Source organism: Mycteria americana, chromosome Z, assembly GCF_035582795.1.
Source record: "Mycteria americana isolate JAX WOST 10 ecotype Jacksonville Zoo and Gardens chromosome Z, USCA_MyAme_1.0, whole genome shotgun sequence".
In the NCBI taxonomy this organism is placed as follows: Eukaryota; Metazoa; Chordata; class Aves; order Ciconiiformes; family Ciconiidae; genus Mycteria; species Mycteria americana.
The window spans coordinates 69,171,127-69,192,831 of record NC_134396.1 but is presented as its reverse complement, the minus strand read 5'-3'; the positions used below and the strand labels follow the sequence as shown (position 1 = coordinate 69,192,831).

Below are 21,705 nucleotides of genomic sequence, written 5' to 3'. Positions count from 1 at the left end.
TTCTTTGCATGCGTATTAGTTATTCTAAAGCTTGTTCTCATGATTTATAATACATACATTCATACACACTGGGATATGAAAAGGAAGGTAGTCATGATGGTGGATGTATTGCCCATTGCAATACATATGTTTAACCTTTCCTTTAAAGGTTGTACAGATCATGATTCTATACACTTTGTTTTTTACTTCTTTGTTTTCCTTTTCTGAGTAGAATTTCAGAATCACTTAAGATTGTTTATTAAACAGTTTTAAAAGCACTTGTTTTCTGCATTTAAGCTTTAGTGAAGGTAAGATTTTAACTCTTACATTGTTTACTTCTTATAAATGAAGTGATGCAGAATCTTTTATTGGGGTGTAACATCCATTGTGTATTTGAAAGGGAATTTTAACCCTTAATAATATTCTTCCATTGATTTGATGTTTACTCTTTGTTCTTTTTTGTTCCCTAGTTTTATTATGAAGCCCCTGAAAACAACTGAGCAAAAGAATTAATTTATAAGTGCATTACCCCAGCTTTCTAATTATCTCTAAAGTGGTCTGAATAATGCATCAAATTTTCCCCCAGAAGTCCTCTTTCTGCTTGTCTGTAGCAGCTTCTCCTTTTTACAAAGCTTGAATTAAATCCACTGGCAGAGGAAGATAGCCTCCTTGATGCTGTTCTTCCGTGTCACTCCTTGGACCATGTGTTGTTTTTCAGATGTATTGTTACTATTGATAGGTAAAATAAGGGAATAAATAGCGTGTGGGGTATAAGAGAGTGTGAAAAGATAGATTCACTTGTAAAAATTTGCTTAGAGATCCTTGTTCTCCATTTCTTAACAGGACACTTTTATTTTATGGTTCATCTTGAAGGCTAAATGCCCCACCCTGCTAGAAAGTCTCCAGTCACAGAATTCTGGGTTCTGAATGGCTGGCCTGACTTCTAGAAATCACTAGGAAGTGGAAAAAAGTGAATTGCTACTTGCTAGGACAATTCATCTCTCTTCGTTAAACACTTTGATATGCCTTGCCTGTTTTCATTTTCAGGTTTTGTTACCCTGTTTTTTCTGTTTCAGAAATAAACTGTGGCAAACCTTTGCTGATTCCACACACAGAAATGATCTGGCACAACTCTACCACTCTATGGAGCAGAGTGTACTATCAGTGTAAAGAAGGATATTATTTTGATGGAGACAGGAATTTTTCAGAATGCACAATAGATCAGTCATGGGAGAATATTACATACATATGCAAAGGTAAATATTACTCCAGGAAGCTGCTGTGGGGTGTGCTATTTAAATAGTTTCTCATTCCTGTTCTGAAGGTAGGAACAGGAGGAAGGATGAAGGCAAGAAATCCCTTTCTAATTTACAATTTAGGAAACATGGTGGTACTTTTGGATGGAAGGGTCACGGAAGAGAATGTTAACCATGCAACAATTTCTAGTTGATGCCACAGATCTTTCTGTAGCTGTCTTGCTTATTATTTCAAACAGAAAGGGGCTAATGGAACTGGAGTTTCAATGCTGCACTGAGACCTTCAGCTTTAAAAGAAAGGGGAACATCACCAGATGAGCAGAAGGCATTTATCGACATTTTGTTGTGGACCTAATACTGTAAAGTGCACTGCAATGAAAGTAGGGGCAATGGAATTAAAAAATCCTTTTATTTTTTTATTCTCTCATAATGCCCAAAGTAAAAATTGTTCATGGTTGCCTTTCCAGCGTAGATCTAGTTGTCTGAATTTCAGTCCAGAAGGATTTTCTTATAAAAGAATGAGTCCTGAGAAGGGAGATGTGTCATGAAGGTGTTGTCATACTGTGGGCTTGGAGACAGGATGTACTGACATTTCAATAATAGCAAAAAAAAAAAAAAGCCAATGTTTTGAACTATAGCTATTGTGCTCCTTAGTGTTCTCTGTGTCCTTAGAAAGAGGCGTCACAAGATAGCTCTACCATCAAGTCTATCTCTTGTTCTTAAGTAGCAGTGCTGTCTTTTGCAGATGGTAATGTTCCTGTAGCTTTGTAACATCCACATGTTTTTCAAAAGGACTGGAAGCCTGTCTTTGACTGTTACCACTTCACAGACCAAGCCTATACACAAAGAGTTGCCACTTGATGCCTCTCTTGCCTCACTTGATGTCTTACGCATTCACTGCAAATATAAAACACGTGACATCAAATAAAATGAGCGTGCAGAAAAGCAGTTCTCTCATTTTTTACAGTTCCCTGATAAAAAGAAGTCATAATTCATATTTCATTTAGGCAATTTGCATAGCTGTACTTTCTGAATTGGTTTTGAAGCCAACATTGTGTAGAGTGACTAAGTTAATCAGATGTGTCAGTCTTTGCTGTGCTGAGAGTTCTGTCTAGAGCTTTGAAGGGCCTGAACCGGCAGACTGCACTCACAGGATTACCATGGAGTTCAGTAAGAGCTTTGCCAGAAGCCAAAATGCAGACTCCAACTCTAGCTGTTGGATCAGAGGGCCAAAAAAATCAGAGTTACTGTCAAGTAGAATGGAAAAAAACTTCTAAAAAATAGCCTAACTAGTCCAGGCTCCTTTGAAAAAGTCGGTTTTGTCTTTCGTTGAGCTTGGATACAAATGTTTGACAGTAAAAGGTCAGGAAGGGCTAACATAGATGCTGAAGTAAAATCTTTTCCCCTTGTAGTATGTGTAGATTGTGTACGTGCGTGCACGTACACACACACACACACACACACACAAAGCTTAACTTTTTAGAACTTATTTCTTGGGCATCCAGGGAAAGTTAAGATGAATTCTGGTGAACAGGGTGCTTACAGGGTTCCCTTGCTCTTAATACCATATGCAGCTTTAAAACCTTTTTTGGTACTTTTTCCAGTCTTCACAGTTAGGAAGGGGTCAGTTCATGCACAAAAGGGGCGGTGTCTGATACAGTTTTCTATGTTAGTTGGACAATTGTTAAGGATATTCTGGAGGGAAATAGTCCTTTTACCTACTGCAGCTCTCTTAATCCTGTTTGCAGAGTCCTCCCTTCTATTGTTCATCAAGCTTTTTCCAATTTCCCAGTCCCAAGTCCTAGACATATCCTTGTCATGGAGAGCTTTTTCACAGTATCTGATCTGCCCTTTCTGTAACAATTGGCTCTAGTCCCAGCTGTAAGGATGTAGGCTGGGTTGGCTGCTGCTCATTATTCTGATCCTAGAAAACTCCTTCACTAGAAAACTTCTCTATGTCTGTTTTCTTTGGAGATCGTTAGTATTCAGTGTGTTTAGCATCTATTGGTGTGGGTAGCAACAATATGGTCTCTTAAGAAAGACAAACAGTTTGTCCAATTTCCTTGTTTTTATCCAGGGAAAAAAATATAAGCCTGCATTAAAGAACAACATCTCAGTATTTAAATAAGTCTCCAGTACCACTATTCACTATATTATTAGAAATGCATTTATTAAAGTGTTTTTGATGTGTTAAGTGAAATATTGTCCTTGCAAAAGAAGCAGCTGCTGCACATGGGTGGGAAAAGTCCATGGATATGTAAAAAGGCTGGAGAAGGGAGTGAATCTGACCTCCATGGGAAGGTAATGCGCATTATTGGTAAAACATTCCAAAACTCAGGCAGTGGGAAATAGCTGTTCTACTGAAAAGGGAAAATGGACCTCTGTTCTTTTAATGCTGAGTCTGACAGTGCAGCATTCTTCCTGGTCAGTTGTGAGAGCCTTCCGAAGTAGTGTTAGGCGGTAAGGGCAGTGAGCAGATTACAGTCTTCACATCCATGGTGTAGTGAGGAAAAGATGATCCAGTCCTAATGTATTGTGAACCTGGAACTCAAATAGGGAAAAAGTCATTCTTCACACCAGTGCATGTTCCATCTGATCCCGAGCTTGGAGCTTCTGTGTCATAACCTTTTTTGTGCATGCTCTTTTTTATGTTACGTCTCACTAAATGCAATGTGAACTGTCCATCTTTCACTAAAGACTAATTTTCTGTTTCAGAATGCTTCATTTTTCTGTGTTGTGACTCCCCATCCATAAATAGAATTTAGCTGCATGTCTTGACCTCTGGAGATTTGTTGAGATAATAATGTGGAGTACCTTCGAAACATCAAGAGAATAAGGTGTAAGTTGGTTTTGAGTCATTTCCCAGAAAATGGGTGTTGTATGCCAGCACTGAAAATTCTAACAGCTGAAGAGGATGGAGGATACTTGCTAAGTACATGCTGCAGAGATGTGAGGGTTTAGAAGGAAGAGCGGTTTGATGAATCAGTCCAGGGAAGGCATAGCAGATTGTCCACGCTGTGCACTTTAAAACATTGCAGAAGAGGGAAAGAATATTTTCATAATGCAAAAAAAAAAAACCCTTGAAAAAAGTCAAAAGCAAAATCTGAATCCAGTCTGGAATAAACAGAGCAGGATCATCCTTCAGATGTCATTTAACTGTAGACCTATAGCAAAGATAATTTCCATGCAACTGAGAGGATCTGGTTACTCTTTAATCCAGCGTTGTTTTCCCTTTGCTTTCACTTTCCCTTCTTCTCCTATGCTTTATCCCTATTCCCAATGACTGATTTACCTTCTAGCTAGAACTTGCTGGGATGTCAGTTTTTACATCCTCACTTGTACAATAAGAGACGATACAGAAAGGCAGTTGGAATGTTTCTGTGGTGGCAGCATCAGTAATTTCCACACAACAATGAATGGCTTAACTGTCACTTTCCTAATTTTTATTCCCAGACATGTGTAAATAATTCATCTTAACAGTTACGAGTTTAATAGAAAAGGTGTCACTCACATCTGTGAGCATTGATTAAAAACCCATGGTTCTGTAGGAATAAGAACCCCATCAAACAATTAGGATAATTATAGTCATCAATGAAAAGGATCTGATTGGCCTGAGTTCTTGTAAAGGCCTAATTTGATATATTAAATCCAGACATCTGGTAATCTGGTAATTTCTTTAATTGCCTAGAAAAACACAGGTGGAGTCTGTGTTATGGGAGGTGCTACTTCTTACATCCAAGTGATGCAACCCAGTGACAATTAAACAAAAAAACCTGTAGCTTTTTGCAGGGCTATTTAGGCTTTTGTTTGTTTGTTTGAAACAAAATTAATACTTACCCAGTTTGTGATGGCAAATACCAGTCTCCAGTCTTTGGAACCTCTTTCAGCCAGGGAGTAGGTCATGTGCATTTCTAATCCCAGCCCGTCTAATCCTGTCTAGTGTGACACCCTGGATTGATACATCTTTCCTTTGTAAGTGTGCTCACAATTGCATTTATGTTTTTGTCAGTCTGGTTCAATACATTAATTACTCTGCTCCTGATTGTCTCTTGGTAACATTTTTAGACCAAAGGAAGTAGTAAATCATTAGCTATCTGTCTGCTCCTTCCTGGATGACTGTCTGCCTACAGCTTTGCTATTTCTTTGTGGATTTCCTCTGTGTAAAGTTTGGGGTTGAAGGTGAAAACCTGCTGAAATTTTGCAATCCTACTTAAACTGGAAGCAAGTATGTTACTCAAAATGTGAAAAACTCATAAAAACCTACCATGCTACCCTAAAAGGTATAAATACTGAAGATACATCTTTTGCAAAATAAATTCCGTGTACACTTGCGAAAGCTACTCTGCAAGAGGAGTTTGCCTCTATGCTATGGAACAGGTGCCTTGAAACAATCTGAGCAGTTCTGTTTGAAATGTTGTTTGCAGTCATTTCATTTCTGTGTCTGAATGTATGTGTGGTGCATGTTAGTAGCAGATGGCATTTGCAGCATCATTCACAGTTTTCACAGAATTGAACAGGCAAAACATACCAAAAAAAGCTAATACTTCGATATTTTTTTCTTTCCTCTAAATTGCATGTATGTGTGGGGGTTGGTGGGAAGAGCTCTGTAAGTGAATTTGCACATGTGGATGCTCTCTTAGCTACTTGCAGAAAGTGAAATGTCAGATTGGAGCTGGTTCTATCTGCTTTCTGGTAAATACTGTTTTTTCATGCAAGTTCAAAAATACTTCACTGAGGTATCTTGAGCTGAGGTCAGTGGTAGTTGAGTGCTCTTTCAACTGAGGACTAATGGATTGTATATGTGGAAGAAGTCACGTGGTTTTAATGACTGTTTAGACATAGAGTTGTTTCTGTGTTACGATGTTTTTCTGAATCAGCAAATAACAACACTGAGTACTGGGACCTCAACTGGCAGAGGCAGATAAGCAAAGGATTAAGGTTGGTCCTCACAGTACAGGGTTAAGGCAGAAGAGCATGACAGTACAGGCGTTTATGCACTGGCTGTAATTACTATGAAGATTTTCCCATGCACTCAAGCATAGAGAGGGACCCTCCTTCCTAGCAGAGTTTTTAAAACTGGGGTAAAGAAGACTGAGACCTTCACTCCTTATTTTCCTTCTTAGAATTAATTTCTTTGGCTTTCTTAACATGATTTCTTCCCCTCCAACACTTACTGGCTCTGTTGAATCACTTGTTCCTTGCTTTTTGCACTCTCCCATTTGTGCTCTGTTTACCAGCACCTGTCTTGCCTGGCTGCTAACAGCCAGGTGCTATTTGCATCTCTCTACCCTCTGTCAGATTTGCCTTTCAGTATTTGACTTCTCCAGGATCTTTTTCCGCCCTTCTGCTCTGGTCTGCAGGCATTTTCATGTCGTTTCTAGGACCCTTTCCCTTGGGATGCAAAGGAGATTGTGAGGGTAACCGGGAGGTCAGTGGAGCAGCAGTGGCATCCAGTGGCCTTCTCGGTTAATCACAACTTGAAATTTCTAGTGCTGAAGGATGGGGAAATTGAGGGTCTTCACTTCTCCCATCTCATTTGTGAGTCTGAGTGAAAGCTGTTGATCAAAATCAGATACGTTGAAGACCTGGATGCCACTGTCTGCTAAGACGTCACACTGAGGCCAGGCACGTATAGTGCGTTTCACATTGGGAGTTCCCAAGCTCTGGAAGTCGCTGGCACCATTAGATTTCACAGGAGGACTAATCTGTCAGGGAACCTGTTTACCTCTAGGTGCAAGAATAGTTTTTTCAGAGATACCTTTGTGCTGTTACTGGATACTGTGTTTATGCTACTGGGATTAAGCACTTACTGTACATTTGGTTATCCAAACAGAGCGTGTGATCAGTAAGAATAAGGGAGGAAAAGCAGTCTCCTCAGAAAGCCCGGGACTTTGTGGCGGTGTTTGCTCTGTGTGTATTGCAGCTTTTCATCCTCTTTCACTTCTACCCATTTAGAGTGGAAACTTTTGAGAAAAAGTCTGCCAGCTGTTCTGTGGACGTATGGGAATTGCATGGTGGCCTTGTCCTTCTGAAAGTTCAGAAACCATGACAAAAAAATTGATGTAGTTACAGGAAAAAAAGCTACTACTACTGCCTTCTTCCTTCCAAGGAGGCCACTGTATAAGATTTCTTTCCCTGCCTGAATACCTGGCATAATCACTTTTTTTTGTTGTTTGCCACTTTATTTTGCTTTATTTTTTTACTAAATATTTTATAAACTCATGAATCAAGTGCCTGATTTTCTTGCTGAGCAGTCTTGGAGAGTACTTTTTTTTTTTTTCTTTCTTGTTATGCATTTTAATTCAGATCTCATGGATATGCAAACATTTTCACTCTGGCTGTGCTGTGATTTTTTGCCATCTGGTCTTTTAATAAAAATGTATCTGTTTTAAAGAATACAACAGCTGAACGTACTCTTTGGCTCTGTGTTGGTACGGAAGTGTTAATACTGCAGAGTTTCTAGACATTACTGTGAAACAGATAACAATAATAATAAGCACTTAAACACAATAACACAGCCATTTGTAAGGAAATTTATTTTAGAGGACATGTAGATTAATCTCTTTTTCTTCTGTTCTGTAGAAGCGGAAGCTTTCAACAGCATTTCCATATTTAACAACAGTTTGGAATGGGGGGAATTAAAATTAGTTGGGAGATAAATTGGTCTAGTGAGTGAAACATCTATTTGTTGAACATGTGGAGAGAGAGGTATAATTAGAACACAGTGTTATGACAGGTCTAATAAAAAAAAAAGGAAAAAGAAAAGTGCTGCAAAATACATAAACAGTTACACTTTAGTTCTAAATAAATGCCTACACACAGAAATTTTAGAGGCTATTGATGTATTCATATATTTCAGTGACAGCTTCATGTCCCTGTGCTACCCTGTGAAATAGTAATGAAGTTTACATATGGAGGAAGAGTGCCTTGAGCTGTGCTTGCTTTTACAGCAGGGCAGTACAGCAACTATTGTGTGAATATTTCTGAAGTATCTACCAAGGCTGTCCTATAAATCCCCTTCATTTTTTAGCAGCTAGTAAGGGCTTTTCAGCTTAGAATCTACATGAGCTTGGATTGTATGACGTTCGTCATGTAGTGAATGTAATAAGAAAATACGGTAGTAGGACAAAGGAGTGACTATTTGAAGGCTGGTGAAGGAAAGAAGAGGAGCAAATACGCTCACTGTCGATCTTAGTTGTGACCAGAAGGAGCTTTGTTCTTAGCTCTGGGAGGATACTTGATTATCTTGTCATGTGAAGGCAACTGCTCTGTGTCTGATGACAGCAGTGAGAGAACTGCCTAAAAAAAGAACAGATGAGTTGATCTTCCTGGCTGTGCTTTTTCTCCGAGGCATAAGCTAACTCTTGAAAGTGTGGAAATTAACACAGGTATGTTGAGTGATGTATCTCTGGTTGCTAGAGCTGTACTCCCTACATGCTTAGTTCTTTGGGCTTCATTCTTTTAATCTGGTGTTTGTTCTGAAAAGTGTTTTACTGTAGCTGTGTTACTTAATTTTATTTATTATAAAACAAGGAAAAATGTTGACACATTTTAAAAAGCAACCCAAGCAAATAGTTAATCAAAACACTCATTCAGTTACAAAAAAGGTCTTTCCCAATCTAACACAGAAGCTTTCTTAAAACTCTTTAATGCAGGTTCTTGTATTCAGAAGAGCATTTTTTTCTAAGTTTGTTGGCTTACTGGTAGCCTCTTTTTCTTACAGACAGCTCTTTTAAATCTGCTTGACGTTTTAATTTGCAGTTTCATGAGACTTCTAATCCATGAGATCCAATGGTCTACAAAGTCTTCAAGTTGATATGTGAGTGGCCCATTGTTTAGAAGACAGACCATTGCATGTCACGAGATCCAGAGGCTGGCACCTAAGTTCAAAGAGAGTATAGAACAGGTGGCAGTAGTAGTGGAATTGGGACAGTGTTTATTGCTCTTCATTTTTGGTGGTGTAATACTGTCATAAGCACACTTTAATCAAAGACTTTGACCAGGAATACAGGAATACCTGGTACAAGTTTAATGTATTATGACTAGGAGGAATGTCCGAAGCAGAGCAAGATGTCTTTTCTCATTGGCTTTTTTGCCTGGATTGGTCACCCAGTATGAAAGATTCTAGTCTTGAGTACAATATATACTGAAGATCCTTGTGTAAGAAACAATGCTGTTGTATATGTATGCTTTTATATATAGGAACATGACAGTGGTCTGATGGAGTTAATGAGCTTCCTTTGCTGTCAGGAAACTAATGTAGTTTTAATGTCCTCTTTAAGATCTGTAAAGTCATTAGAATTAAAATTGTTCTACATTAAAATGCAAGCCTAGCAAAGTATTTTGATTTCATTAGTCATGATAGTTTACGTAATGCTGGCTGTGTGTTTAAGGACTTCACGGTCATTGGCTCAGAACATGCTTCTTCAGTTAGCCTTGTATTTTAATTTTAGGAGACAACACAGTTAAGGGAAAACTTACTACCTGAATTCTGCCTACCTTGTTTTATTTTTCCTGTTTGGAAAAAAAAAAAAACAAAACAGAGAAAAAGGAAGAAATAAACAATTGCTCCAAACATGTTAAGATTTGCATGAGAAATAATAACTGTTTTCATTCTATGTTCATGTTTTTGCTCACAGAGGAGGAATTATTCAGTAATTTGTCCATATTCAATGAAACATGTGTGAAGTGGCAAAGGAAAACTGGAAGATTGGGAGTGCAGAAAACATACACAGTAAGTGGGGCAGCATTTGAGATTGGGAGTAACTTTGTCCTGGTTAATTCTGGTGAGTCAGCAGTGGAGATTTGTTTTGTGGGTTTTGTTTGTATGGTAGTTTGTCTCGCTCTTCCCAGTGAACTGCCTAGAAACCTAAAGGTGGCTGGGTTAGGAAAGAAACAAATCCTTGTCCTAAAGTTAGGTGAAAAACTCAAAAGCTGTTGGGGTCCCATTCCAGTAAATCACTTAAAGGTCTGCTTGAAACTATAAGAAGCGTTTCAGCACAAGTTTATGTTTTAGTGCAATTCCATTGTAGAGCTCAAGGTCACATTGACATAGAAGACATTGCAAAACTTGGGCTCTGTCCCTATCTGTGATGCAAACATTTCAAGTAAACAATGTATCGCTTGCAGAGACTGGATGTAACTTGTTTTAGAAATGCAAGGTATATTGAAATAGTGTGCCTTGCTCAAGAGATTCAATCGCCTTATATCTGAACATTTTAGAACTGTTTTTCATGGAAATTGAAAGCAACCTTGGTAACTACTTTTTTTTTCCATCTATAAACATAAGATTAAAAGTTAAGATATATATTCTCTGAAACAAATAGTTCAGTCAGTGTTATTGAAAGCCAAAACGACATGATAAGAATTCCCACGTTTTGAGAATGACAACATCCCAAGAAAGGTTGTTTTTATGAGCATGTACAAATAGCGAAAAAAGAAAAAGAGGATTATTTAGGATCTCCAGGGTGGGTAGGTTAATGTGGAAAATACGTTTCAAGGTTGGGTGATAATTTTCGAAAACAGCCTGTCTTTCTCCGCCTGTGTTATAAACCAATGTATTTTTTAGTTTGAGTGCTTTTATTGAGCACTGCTGAGAGGGAAAAAACAAGTCCCCAATTACCCTAACAGTTCAAAAACAGTGCTTTTCATGTACCCAGTGGTAACTGTCAAGCTGTGGATCTCTGGTATACTGTGCTCTGTGCACGTGCTTTTGCCTGAATTCAGCTATCTGCAAGACACTTCAAAATAGTCAAAACTGAGGATGATGTAGGCATAGAGTGCATGCAGTAAAGTTCAGAACACAGTCTGGACTCATTTGAGCTCAACTGGGTAAGTTTTGTCTGTCCCTTCAGCTCATACAAACAACGGGATTCTTTTTCACTGCACCGGGATGATCTTAGGGAAGCTTGTCTTTTACTGTTGTTTGGCATTCAGTCTTAACTACTGCTTCTGTAGGGCAAGGGGGAAAAACTAGAAAAAAGAAAAGAAAGTAGCAAGCAGATGTAGTTTCCATCTGTGTGCTGTAAACAAGAAAGAATATTTATTTACTTACTATTTGTGTTAGAGGTGTTTGTAGGGTTATAGATTCCTTCTATTTGTTGTAGAAATATATGAAAAAGTATTCATAATTTTAACAGCCAGAAGAAATTAAAGATCTAATTTATTAAGCCATCTTGTTGCACCAAAACAGCTAGTCACAAGCCTATTTTTTTGGTTGAGCTGATACTCTAAAACAGGTGTAATCCTAGGTTCTCAAGGCTTAATTGAACTAGTATTCTGAATTTTGGAGAGCCACAACCAATTGCACCATTGTTTTTGTTAATCCTTCAATAGTTTCACATACTGGGCCAAAGATGGGATGAGAAGACGTTCTCAGAAGATGCGATATTTAACATTACTACAAGTGAAGATAGTCCAAAGGTGTGCTTAGATCTCAACTCTGGCAGTAACTACGTGGTGAACATTACTACCATCTCTTCCACAAACGTCACTGTCTCAGTTACAGTAGCATTTCAAACAAAGGGTAGGTTGTGTTTTGTATTCTCTGTGCTTATAGAAGAACTTAAATGTGCTGCAGAGTTCACTATTTTGAGTCTAGCAGGCAGGATAACGGGCTGTCTCCTAGACTATATCATTCTTCATGCTGACTACGCACATGTTGCCACCATCAGCATCCTCTTTTTCTGCAATACATTTTTCTTTCTGCTCGCTGTGGCCATTGACTCTATGAGCAAACAGAGCAGTGGCAGTAAGTGCCCTTCAGTAAGATTTGGCAAACTTGCTTCTTCAGGATTTGTCTTCTGGCTAAGGCAGGATTGGTGCAGTGGCATTCCTGGCTACATGTTGGAATTTCAGTCCATGGTACAAGTGCTTACTGGTTTCCATTCCTTGCCTTGAAAACTGATTCTCTGCCTGTGGGAGAATTCCCTGTTGCTGAGCTGTGTGATACTAATCTAAGTGATGTGAGCATTATAGATAATATTCCTATGTTTAGCAGGGATGAGCAGTGTTCTGGCAGTTTTTCGGTAATTGTAGAGAAGGCATGCTCTAACAGCAGGTTTCTGTAGTATTTTGGTCATGGAAACTTTAAGCTTGCCTTCTGACATACTAATTCTGATGAGACAGACCTTGAGAAATAATTGCCTTTGGAACCCACAAAAATGCTTTTTCTCACGTGCTTTTTCCTAAATGACATCAACTGTGACAAATTGTTCTATGATAACTTTATTTCCATCAGAAGGTCTGAACCCCTGGACCTTCCTGTCACTACAACCTCCCTGGGTCTGGACAAATAAATCCTATCTTTATTTTCTGAACAGCATGCTTGGGTTTTTCTGAAAGCCATTTTCTCTGGAAAATGTTCATGCTTTATTTGCTGTGTTTGTTCATTCAAAAAGAAATGAGATTCTACCTCCTTCTCAGCAGAGAATTAAAATAAAAACCTTTTTTTTATTTACAGCTACTCATATTCAATTAAGTTGAAGAAGGTGAAGTTTTTGTAATAAGTTGTTCCGTTTTTTTGTTATCTCTACAGTAAAGGAAGCTTTCAATAATGTATTAATTTTTAATGATACCTGCTTGAAATGGCGGAGAAATGTCAGGGGAACTGATGTGGAAGACAGATACTCAGTAAGTGACAATCTGTATTTTGAATCTAGAAAACAATTTACATCAATCACCTATGTGAAAAAACCTAATTTTTCAAACACTCACTGCTAGCAGTGTTCCTCATTCTCATATGTCTCTCATAAAAACCCAGGGAATAAGCTTGCATAGCAACCTTCAAAAAAGAAAGAAACCACTGTACTCTTTTGTAGTCTTCTGTTTCTTGCTTATTTTTTCCTCTGTTCTACTGTATTTTGCCTTCACTATCTGTACTTTCAACTTTGTCATGTTCGGGCCTCAGATGGCTCTGTTCCAATTCCACGGAGTCAGTCCACTCTGTCTTGTGATATGCCTTCAATCTTCCGTCCTCCCAGCAGGGCATTTCTACGTGAACTGCTTCTGCCAGGACTTATGACCACCTGCTGTTGTCTCAAATCTCTGTGTGCTAAGAGGTGCTTAGAGATTATCTAAAGGCATAGGATCTATTTAAAGGAAAATTAACACATGATTGAAATACAACAAACATTTTAGTTTTCATTAACAGAGGAGTGATCAGGAGAGGCCTTAAGTTAATAACTTCATGATCATTTGGGACATCAACAACAAAACAAACACACAAAATCCAGCTGAAACAACAGAAAAACCCATGAGTCTGTAAATTTGCCTGGAAACATAGCTGTCTGTAGACAGATCCTGGAGGGTACTTGGCATTTTGACATAGGCCAAAGTGACTTGATTTTGACTTGATCCTCAGGGTCAAACCAGAGGGGTGTTCATGTGAGCTTACTTTTATAACTCATCACTTTGCACTGTGAGGGTATACTACAATGAAAGTGCACTATTACTGGAACCTTGTATGTTAGGAGGAGATCAAGACTTGGGGGAAATTACGGTACTAATAAAAAAGAGGATAGACTAGGAGGAGGAGAAGTAAAAGAACTAGGACAATGTCAGAGCTGATCAAGAGGGACTGCAATTCCTGTTGAATTTTGGAAGCATATGAATTTGAATAACTCTCAGTGCCAACATTTTTGGCACTCTGTATGCAGTGATGTGTTTTTCTGCTATTTCTTCTAATTTAGGGCATGACATGACTGAATGCCAGTGATATATGAAACATTGCAATTTCTATGCCGTGATTCTTTGGTTACAGTTTCATGTGCAAGGCCAGCGTTGGTATCAGAAGGAGTTCTTTCATGAAATGACCTTCAACCTTACCACACACAAGCAGGCTCCAGAAGTTTGTTTTGATTTGCAGCCAGGCACCAACTACTCTGTTAATATTTCCATGGTAGCTTTGAATTTTTCACTGCTCGTTTCCATGACAACACGAATCACAGGTAGGTCCTGCCATTTACTTTATGTATTTACAAAAGCACCTATCGGGTGTAAGAGGCTCAAGTGACACGGCATTGTTGATCTCAGTGTTGTATGGTGGGTTGTCAAAGTGCTCTTTCCATGCTCAAAATTGTTTATTGTTGTTTGTTTTCACAGATTTCATAGGGTTGACAGTCCAGCAGCAGAAGGGGGAGAGAAACAGGGGTGCGGTGTTTTGGCACAGCAGGGAAAAGATAGTTTGGTTGGTTAGACACAAGATTGGTATCTAGGGGAGCTGGGTTAAATTTCCTGCCCTATTAGAGGCTAAGTCACTTTTTCAGTACCTGTTCTTTCCACTGTGGAGATAATAGCACAACTGCACTTCGTATGGGTATTTGTGACACTTCAAATCAAATTGTGATTTGATATCAAATTGTGATTTAATATCACTGAAGTCTGCAAGGATCCAAAGTAGAGAGGGTCCTACAAGTACCTCAGATGCCTTCATCTGTAGTTGGTAGAGTACAAAATGTAAAAGGCATTTGAACAAATAAGATTCTGTAGGGAGAATCTTGGCTTTGCTATTTAGCAAGGTATTTGTATGGCACTAAAATGCTGTGATAAAAAACATCTGTCATTTCGTAGCTCATTTTTTGTTTAGAACAGCTTTGCACCATCCCTCTACTGTCAGACTTTATGTATTAGGTTATTACTGTTACACTCTGAGGTGCAGTGTTTGGTGCTGGTATTCTTCCCACTGGGGCCACAAATGGGAATAGGTAAGAAACACGAAAGCTTTCCGAGTGTCTGTAACTCCGTTCAGTCACTAGATGGAACCAGTTCTCTTCTGACTGCTTACGAAGAACTGGGCATTTGTGGTGGTTTTGAAATTGACAGTAGTACAATATTTTTAATAGTAAATCTAAGGTTTTTAAGTTTCATGAAAGGCAAAACATTTCTTGTTTCCTAAAGGTACTGTTTAGGCTATACAATGACCTGATTTTTTTTTTTGAAATGAAATTACAGTAATGATTTGATAATTCATTTTCTGAAGTTTCCTAGCTGTCACTCAAAAGTAGCATCCATGAGTTCATGAGTACATGTAGCTTTGTAAAAACTAAGCTGTCTCAGAATTTGGTTGGCTGAGGTAATTTTTGAGTACATACTCTGAGTAAAGGTGTAGCTCTTTACTCTGTCCTCCTGTGATCTTTCCTAAACTCTGCAGGATTGCATTGGGTCACTTACTCAGCAGAGCTTTAGAGAACACTTTGCAGCAGGTGCTGTGTGAAGTGGTATTTGTGCCTTGGCAGCTGGCATGTTTCCCTGTCCGCTGAGTTAGTGCTTAAGAAATGCGCATGCATAGCCCCGGAAAAGGTCTTCGCGTAATAGTTAGGTCATTTCCATTTTGAAAGAAGATCCTGCTGCACAAGCCATTTTATATCTGGTAGTTAGTTTTTTCAGTGAGCAATGAAAGGTAGGTGTTGCTCTGTCATTAGGAATCTTCATCCAAAACTTGGCATGCGAATGCTGCATATTGTGCTTTTTTTTAATGGAAGCCAAAAAATAAAAGTAGGTCTTTTTGTGGTTGAAATTGAGTGAAAATTAAAAAGCTGGCAGCGATCATGCTGCACAGGTCACCACATAATGAGAGTTTAAATAAGACAGTAACAAATGTAACATTTCAGCTTATCTAAGATGATAATTCTTCTGGCAGTGTCCCTTTGACTTCTGTGCCTTATGTTTCGGGTATTGCATTATCTGTACAAGCAACTTAATTTAATAAAAACTATTTATAATTTTAGAGTAGGTATATAATTTCCTTCTTCATTTGTCCAGTTATTTTGTAATCATGTACGTTGTTAAACCAGACGGTTATGTTTCCATGGTGGGTGGAATGATCTCGATTTATCTGCCAGCTTAAGTCTGAAAAGTGTTTTTTGGCTCTGGTGATTTTCTGGCTAAATGGTACTGTATAAATGCAAGACATGCCTTTCACACAGAGGCTCTAAGGAAGCTGAGACTTACAAAAGTGTTTTACTGTTAATGTGCTGGAGGTGGCCTCATTTGTTGTCTGAGGTTTCATATGGCATACTTTAACAAATGCACAGTCACTTGGTCTGTTTCTCCAGCTGATGGCTAGTCCAGACGTTGTATCTTCTTGACTTCTGCACACCTCCTGCATTTTGAGAGTTCGGGAAATCTTAACTGTGGAGTTCCAACTACTGTGAAGAGACATGTGCCAGATGATTGGATGACCACTGCCTAACAGACTTAATTTCCTGACGAGGATAGTCATCTGTATAAATTCTTAAAGACAGTTGCAGAATACAATAAGCATGTAAATGCTAGCAATAAGTTTGGGTCTTTTTTAAAAAAGGAAGATTTGTAAATGCATATTAAGAAAGCAACTTCTATATCCTGAATATCTATATCTATATTTATATCTATATCTCCTGAATGAGGATATATTATATGCATATTATTTCTAAAGAAAATAAGCAAGAACTTGGGACTTAAAAGCCTGCTTTTCTCCCTGGCAAGTAGCATCCTTTAAAAATAGTTCTGTGCTGAGCTCAAAGTTGGTTTTGCCCATCATCTTGTGGATGGTAAATATAGTCTAGCAAATGCTTCATGGATCATTGAAATTCTGCTCCTTTCATACTTCCAGTAACAGACATCTTGCACAGTCTTTTATGTCTTCTTAGCTTATTTTAGACAAGTTCTCAGCACCTGTCTACTTGAGAAAGGAAATTGAGTCAATTATGAAAAATAATTATGCAGTGATTATATTGTAGTTTTAAGAAGATGGTAGCAAGATTTTCTTTTTAAGCAAGGAGGGAATTTGTGTCTATTTCCAAGGACGGAGAGGAGTGTGGTGGGTGTACTTCCTCATTCATTATTTCTGTTGGGATTATGCTATTTATACGTGGCTCTGTTCCTTTTCCTTTTTGAAGATCATTTATTAGGGCATGCTCAGACAAGGCATTGTTCTTAATTTCCTTATCTGTTTTCACATATGAATTTAAGAAGACTGAGTTTTGTAACCGCTTTCAAGTGTTTGAAAAACAGAATAATGGAGAAAGAGCTAATGCTTTCACTTTTGCTTCTAATATCCTAAATAAGAGTAACTTCTTCAGTTGAGCCACATTAAAATACTATTGACATTTGAATCTGTTTGCAAGCTTTGCTTTGGGATGAATTCCTTATGATGGATGTGACAAAATTACAGTCTTTGAGAAGTTCATGAATGCCTATTTTTTACAGTGTCTGGCTAGCTTTTTTAGTTTAGAGCAGACCACTGTGACAAAGACATCATACTTATAAGACAGAAAATTTTCTGGACCCTAATAATAGATCTTTTGTGCCTGAGTTACTGGATTACATTTCCTTCTTGTAAAATAATGCATATTAGGTTCAATGATGATTTCTCATAACTCTTCCTCCTCTCAGTGTTTTTTGCTTGGTATCAGGGTGTATTTTGAGTTTATTCTATGCTTACTGTTCACACATGCTGCCATTTCTTACATATTTGTACATGTACTTTCCAGTGGGTTTGGGTAGGTTTGACCTCAAGCCTGTGTACCTCAGACAGTTGCAGTAGTTCCTATGTTTCTCAGCTGCTGTTCTTTTTGTTTTAGTCCAGGATATACCTGCAGGCTACATACTCATGTGTGTGTATCCTCTCTCTCTTTGTATGAACATGTAAGTCAGAAAGTAGACTCAGAAGCAGGGAGTCTAGAAAGTGACTTGAATTAGAAGAATGAATTCCATCACATACTAAGTATAATCTTCTAGAGCCCTGCACTTTCATCTTGGTAAGTGAAAAACGTACTACATTAAAGATCAGGTTGTGATGTCTAATTTTTTTGCCCACCCATGGATGTACACACACACATAAAAGGTACATTATTGTTCTGCTCTGTTGTATGATGGAAAAGGTTTACACTCATTCTTTCATAAAGGGACTGCTTTAAGGTCTGGAAAAGGAGGGAAAAACCAAATCTACTTTCCAGTGAGGAAGTGAAAGACTGTAGGAGATGTGGTATCCGACAGCTCTTACTTTGACAGCACATCGTGTACCTCCAGAGAGACAGTCCATTACAGTGTGCAGCTTCAGAGCACAAGTATTGCAAAGAAGGGAGTTTCTGATTTTTGTAATTGGGAAAGGGGAGTGAGTAAAACCTGACCATGATTTTTTTTTTTTTTTTTTTTAATGTAGGGAGGAAGTTAGCTGCCAATCCTGTAAACATTCATACATATGTTCATGCATGCACTTTGTATTTTCATGCAGAGACTACTCAAATGCGTGATATTTAAGTTCATATGAACTCCATTTCTCCCTTATTTTTCTGACCTCCTTCATAGCAAGAATTTTTTCATAAATATTTGTGAAGTCATGATCATTCTGATCACCTCTATCATTCTGTTCATGAAGCACTTGATATAGGTGGCACAGTCTGTGCTTTATAGCCAGTGCTTTACATGCTAAACAAAATTCTTTGCTTTTTTAGTCTTTTCCATCTGTGTGAACTGGGGGTTCTTTAGTATTGCTTCAGGCAGTCCTTTAGAAATTTACAGTGATACATCTGCATCAGCCTTTATGTTGTCCTCAACTAGTTAGCATAATTAGCATTAAGTAAAATGACTGAAATGCAAAATGGAAAAAAAATGCAAGGATAGGCTACAACGGGGAGGAAGATAGATTGTAAGCTCTTTACAGCTATGAGTTTATACATGAAAAGGTCACACATACACCATGCTAGTAATTCCATTTTTAAGATACGATCTTTAAAAAAGATTTAAATTATAATTTTCTGTAGATGTAGTCTTGATTTAGTCAACCTCCTTCCTTCTCTAAGTAATGTCTTTCTCCAAGTTAAAAACCTCTTCTCACTCTTTGTTAAAGCAATTATAGTGTAATATGTAGAGTAAACTTAATTACTCTTCAGACAGTAACACAAATGGTAAAAAACCTTTTCTATTGTATCAATATCACTAGCTTTTTTTTTTTTTTAATTTTACAGCAGTGTTTTTGACTTCCTTGTTTTAAAATTCAGTAAAAAACTTTTTGGACATAAAGCCCTCAATTAACCATTAAAAAAATCCCTTGTTTGCAGGAAATGAAGATCACGCAAATGGTGTTATTTCAGCAAAGGCTTCCTTTGGTTAGAACTTGGCCTTAAGAGGAATCTTTGATTTGACTTCCCTGAACTTGGTTGCCATCTGGTTTTGGACTTCATGGTTCAATTCCATTACTATTTTTAAAGCTTTATCATTAGCACAAAATGATGAAGGGAAGCTGTAAAGAGAGCTATGCTGGCACCAAGCAAAGGTTTTTTAATAAGGTACAAATCACTCAGTTTAACAGGTTTTGTGCATATCCATATATGGGGTGGAATAGAAATAGATTTGTGCATTCATTTTTGATATGTCTGTGTATAGGAAGCTTACAACCTTTCTTGCCTGCATTATATATCCAAAGGTAAGTAGCACAGTGTTGTCCCAGAGTTATAGCTTCAGAGCTGTACAAAAGGTCAGATGACAGGAAAGGCATTAAATATTCCTGTTACCACTACTGGAGAATGGGCCATGTTCCATGTAGTGCGGCAGTTTGCCTGTGAAGTCCTTGGACTGCAGCAGTAAGCAGTATTGGCAAAACCCAGGGCTTTAAAACAAGAAGTAAACAGCTCATTTCCAGGATTAAAGAAAGAAATGTAGCTGCTCCATTGTGAAATGCTTTCCTGATAACTAATAGTGAATTGCTTCCAACATGCTAGCTTTTTCTGAAAAGCATGATTACAGTAAAACACCAAGCAGGCTTTTGCTCCAGCATTGAGGCACATGCTGTTTGCCTGTGCTGTTGCAATGGTAGGCGCTTCCTGGCATGGACTTCTTTCCTGTAGCCTGCCTTCATGTTCAGAGGGAGACTCAGCAGATGGATTCTCACTGTAGAAAATGAGCCTGTATATGAAATGTCCATGAGTTAGTAACATAGCACTGCTATGACAAAGAAGTGCTTAGAGTGGGACTGTCTCTGGAAATACTTGCATTTCTTGCTCTGTTCTTCTGCATTTTCCTGGTGCTGCTACAGACATGTTAGTCTGTTCTGCTGGTGAAGAGTTAAAAAAAAAAAACAAAAAACCTTTAACAAATGCAAGGTGCTAACAGCACCTGAACAGACGGGAGGATTTTGCTTTCTTCGCACAGCCCACCTAGTGCAAGTCCTCATCTCTCCATAGCATTCCCCCTTTCCCTCCACCTGTTCTAGGTGGTGTTAAGTCAGTATTCTTTCCATGTGGATTTTTAAATATGGAAATTATGATGACCTCACAGCAGACTTTCTTTTTCCTTTTTTTTTTTAAATATTAAATTTCTGGAAAGGTGCTTCTTTTTGTAGTGGCCAAATGCTGCATATGAAATAAGTCTTTCAGAGTTTCCTTTTTGGTCACTGAAGCAAAAATGAAATCCATTCCTTTAAATTATTATTATTATTATTATTATTATTATGCATTGTTGCAAGTTGTTCACTTTTCTTATTAAAACAGGCAGATTGTGTTTGGTGTGCTTGATGTTTGTAGTAATTTGTATTTCTTACCAGCAACTAAAAATGGCAAAAAGACTCCACGCTTTAAAAAACACTCTGTGTTTTTTCAAATTTTGCTCTCTTTTGCCCACTTACGAGGGCTGTCAGTGCTGGACGGCTATTTATTTTCATATTTTGCATTTTTCCTGTCAAGTTATAGAAAATAAAAAATGTAATTGTTATGAACTTAGGCAGCAGTCTTTTTGTCCCCTGTTCTCCCTTGCACTGCTTATCTGGAAAAAAAGATGCAAAACAGTTGCATGCAATGTACATTCTGGCTGGCATTAAAGAAGAAATTCCCAAGTTATTCCTGGAAATTGGAAAGTTCTCAAGAGAACTTAATAATAGTGTCTCCTGGTGGTATTGGATGCCAAAGGAAAGGAAGATAGGAGAAATGTACCAGATGAATCTACCCTGACAGATACATTTTCCTGTCACTCTGTCCACTGGCAATGGCTGCACTGAGGATCCATTGAAGTTAAGGGAGTGTTTGCAGTTCTTAAGTTCTGTTTGCTTACGTCTGCAGGGTGCAAAGGACATAAAGGTTGGCTGTCAAATATTATTTATTCATTTATTTTGTTCAGATAGAAATACTGTCTATGTTTTACAGTATCTGCAGTTGCAGAAGTATTGAAAAGACTCTCTGAAGTAAAGACCATTTCCTGTTCTTGCAGGCAGCCATGCAATACGCTTCATTAACTCAGACAACTATCTGAAAGGGTTTTCTGCCCTGTCTCTGCTAGAGGGATGCCACTATAGAACATTAAGGCTTTGCTAGATATAAATCTTATGTCAATCCTAAACATTCACAGCTGGTTTCTTCACTGGTAGTTCACCCATAGCCTGGTTTTGAAGAGGACCTGGTAAAGGGAACTACTGGTGCAATTCATTTGGCTAGGTGAGCTTTCAGGAGGTTCTCTTGATGATTTTTGCCAAGGGCAAGGAAGGTTTTTTCTTGCTAGG

At 38.1% G+C, this 21,705-nt stretch overlaps 1 protein-coding gene across 4 annotated transcripts in view; it reads left to right on the top strand.

The window, feature by feature from the left end:
* SUSD1 (sushi domain containing 1) overlaps positions 1 to 21,705 on the top strand; it is a 46,167-nt gene that overhangs the window by 9,527 nt on the left and 14,935 nt on the right. For all 4 annotated transcript variants that reach the window (XR_012773414.1, XM_075488297.1, XM_075488295.1 and 1 more), the window contains 5 exons: positions 1,056 to 1,235; positions 9,875 to 9,969; positions 11,571 to 11,760; positions 12,772 to 12,866; positions 13,996 to 14,182. Coding sequence is in view for 3 of the 4 variants with exons in the window: in XM_075488297.1 (XP_075344412.1) it covers positions 1,056 to 1,235; positions 9,875 to 9,969; positions 11,571 to 11,760; positions 12,772 to 12,866; positions 13,996 to 14,182 (747 nt within the window). In the remaining variant the exon portion in view is untranslated. The remainder of the gene's footprint in view (positions 1 to 1,055; positions 1,236 to 9,874; positions 9,970 to 11,570; positions 11,761 to 12,771; positions 12,867 to 13,995; positions 14,183 to 21,705) is intronic.